The following is a 2,765-nucleotide window of genomic DNA, read 5'->3' as shown; positions in this document are numbered from 1 at the left end:
CAGGAATGGGAAAGAAGGAATAGGGGTAAAGATAGGAGACAGGGGAATGCAAGGAAGTGGCTGAAGGAATGATAGCTGGTCAGAGAGAGGGGGAACGGACATCTCCCCTCTGTCCCTTACAGGTAGCAGAACATGGTGGTCCCTGCTCTTCTCCTTGCCCTTCTCATGCACTGAGCTGTGGCGGGTCCCACATCCTGCCTTTTTGGTTGTGCATTCAGCTTCTCAGGGTTTTGGGCCTCTTAGGGTGTGTCAGGGCCTCTTTCCTCTGCTTCCCAGTCTGAGTGGGAACCAGAGGGCCTCATTCGTTCCTTCGGGAAGGTCTGAACGTCTGGATCCTTTGGGGCCCTGTCGTTGTGAAACCTTTTGCTCCCCGCTGCGTGTGTCCCTGGCCCTTCCAGCATGTTCTGAACTTCTTGTTGGCCCCTGGAGGGATCTTGACAGTACTCCAGATTTAAACATCTGAAAAATGGGAAGGCACAAGCTGTCCCTTTGTACTGAGGGGAATCTGGCTGAGCTACCAGGGATGAGGCCAGCAGCGAGGGAAGCTGGATGGATGGCTTCTGAGCGTGGCTGGGGAGCCTGCACCAAAGTGAGATGAGCTGAGAGAAGTCATCACAAAAGGGGCATGGGGTTGGAGCCCAGCCTCATTAGAGGGGCAGCTGCAAAACCAAAGATGTTTACAGCCTTCCTCTGAGCAGCTCCCTGTGGGGACTGCGTCCAGCTGCAGCCTGGAAAACCTGTGTTGAATCCCATAAGGTACAACGTGTGCTTTCCTTTGATCACATGCATGAGGTTGTGGAGAGGGACCTGTGACTGTCCTTTGCCACTTCCTCCTGCTTTCCGTGCCTTTTGTCATGGCTTGGCCTCTGGTGCCTTGGATAATGACCTCAGCCATGGTCCGTGCACATGGGCCACTCACAACAAATGCCAGAGGAGAGGTTGCAGGAGGTGGTGGTGAGTGCTCCTGGTGAGATTAGACATGAGGGGGCCTACATGTGTGTCATCTCTGCTGTTGTTTTGTTAAGGACGTAGGGTTTTACAGGAACTGCTCATTTGTTGAGCTCTCCATGAAAGGCACCAACACATTCCTTGGTCAGTGAGTGTGGTGAAGAGAAAAGCAACATGGCTTACTTGCCCAGTCCTACTTAGAAGGGGATGGCTGAGTTCTTGTGGAGGCTGAGTGAGCAGACCTTGTGCAGACAAGCTGCCGCATTTCTCACTAGATCAAGATTTGTGTCTCATAAGCTTGCCTTGTTTCTTCCTGTTCTTATCTTTCTAATAAAAGCTATTGCCTCTCCTTCCAATCTTTACCTTGCTTATAGCCTTAGACCATTATAGCTATAGTGCAGCCCCTGCTGTGTGGATGGAGAAGGTAGCATCTTTGTCTTATTTCTTTTCTTTTATTCCAGGACATCTGCACAGGGGCAGAATTAAGGTAGTTTGGGTGCTTGGTTTGAGAACCCTAAATGTAACGCTGCATTTCCCAAATTTCTAACATTTGAACTTCTTTTTTTTAACCTTTAAATTTTTTTTAGAATAAAATGCTCTCTGTGAAGAATATGTGCTTGTAAGCTTAACTTCACTTAACAGAGGTTTATATTGCATGATGGGAACGTCTTACTGTTTCAGTAATGTACTGGAGAAGCAATGTACTGGAGAAGCAATGTACTGGAGAGGGAAAATCACTGCCTCTCTCCTGCCCCAGCCCTGGCTCATACAAGTTCCCAAGGGGATGTTTGCTGCTGAGGTGTTGAGGTGGAGTGTGGGCAGCAACCTCCCACCCACAGACATCAGGAAGCTCTCAAGAGCAGGGCATTTACTTCAGTAGAGACAGCTGAGTGAAACTGATGGGGTTTTTTCAGGATACATTGTTAGCACAACCCAGTCTGAGCACCCGATCGATGATTCTCTTATGCAGGACCTTTGTTTTTTTGTCTTCTGCCATTTAGGATGCCTGAGGTTTTAGAGAGGGTGTGTGAGTAAGCAAGTTTTCAGGTGGGGTATCAAGCTCCAAAGAATAGAGATGGCAGTGATCTCTGCCAAATGCATTAGTGAGGAACATTAAAGAAAACACCAGGTGGTGGGTTATAGGGAAATTGGATCATGTGCCCTTGGCCTTTAGTTCTGGACACAGTGAATTCAGTAACTGCTCAGCCACAGGCTTTGTGTTGTTTCTGGTTACTGTACCTGCCTGTCAAATCCTGACAGTCTGGGCACTGGGCTATAGGAGACTGGGAACAAAAAATGAAAAGGCAAGAACTCTTCAGACCAGAGCCCCTCCTCTCAGAAAATTGGTGTACTTGGGTTTTGTGATTTGATGGAGTTGTACAATATTGTTTTTGCTAGGCTGTGCTCTCCTTGCCCCCTGCAAGAGGCTCTCCTGGGTGACTGGCTCTGTTTCTCCCTCATCACAGACTGCTCTATGGACCTGCAGTGCCTCCCAGCTCCTGTGCCCGCCTCCATCCCTGTGAGCGAGGGACTGGCCCCTTTGCCCTCTGACTCAGATGCAAAAGGCTTGCCTACCTCGCTCCCTGCTGTCAGCTTGCTCCCATCTTCGGACTGCGTGTCCCTGCCAGTGACTGAGAGCGTGGAGGACTTCACAGATGGGGACATCATTGGGGAAGAACTGGACTCTCTTCTCGACTCCCTTGCCGAAGGGTCACCGTACCCTCTAGTAAGAGCGGGTGCTGCATGGGTCCCCTGCTTCTTGTTACAAATAGCTCCTTGGAGCATGTGGATATGCATGCTGCCTCTCTCTTGCTATC

General features: G+C 49.8%; 1 protein-coding gene across 1 annotated transcript in view; it reads left to right on the top strand.

Annotated features, from left to right (window-relative positions):
- LOC104497244 (zinc finger CCCH domain-containing protein 7B-like) overlaps window positions 1-2,765 on the top strand; it is a gene marked incomplete at its 3' end in the record, with an annotated part of 20,309 nt that overhangs the window by 12,963 nt on the left and 4,581 nt on the right. Inside the window, exon 10 of the mRNA XM_010140477.1 lies at window positions 2,415-2,674. Coding sequence (XP_010138779.1) covers window positions 2,415-2,674 — 260 coding nt within the window. The remainder of the gene's footprint in view (window positions 1-2,414; window positions 2,675-2,765) is intronic.

This window comes from Buceros rhinoceros, unplaced genomic scaffold, assembly GCF_000710305.1.
Source record: "Buceros rhinoceros silvestris isolate BGI_N320 unplaced genomic scaffold, ASM71030v1 scaffold827, whole genome shotgun sequence".
Taxonomy (NCBI): domain Eukaryota; kingdom Metazoa; phylum Chordata; class Aves; order Bucerotiformes; family Bucerotidae; genus Buceros; species Buceros rhinoceros.
This window is presented reverse-complemented; position numbering and strand designations above follow the sequence as displayed.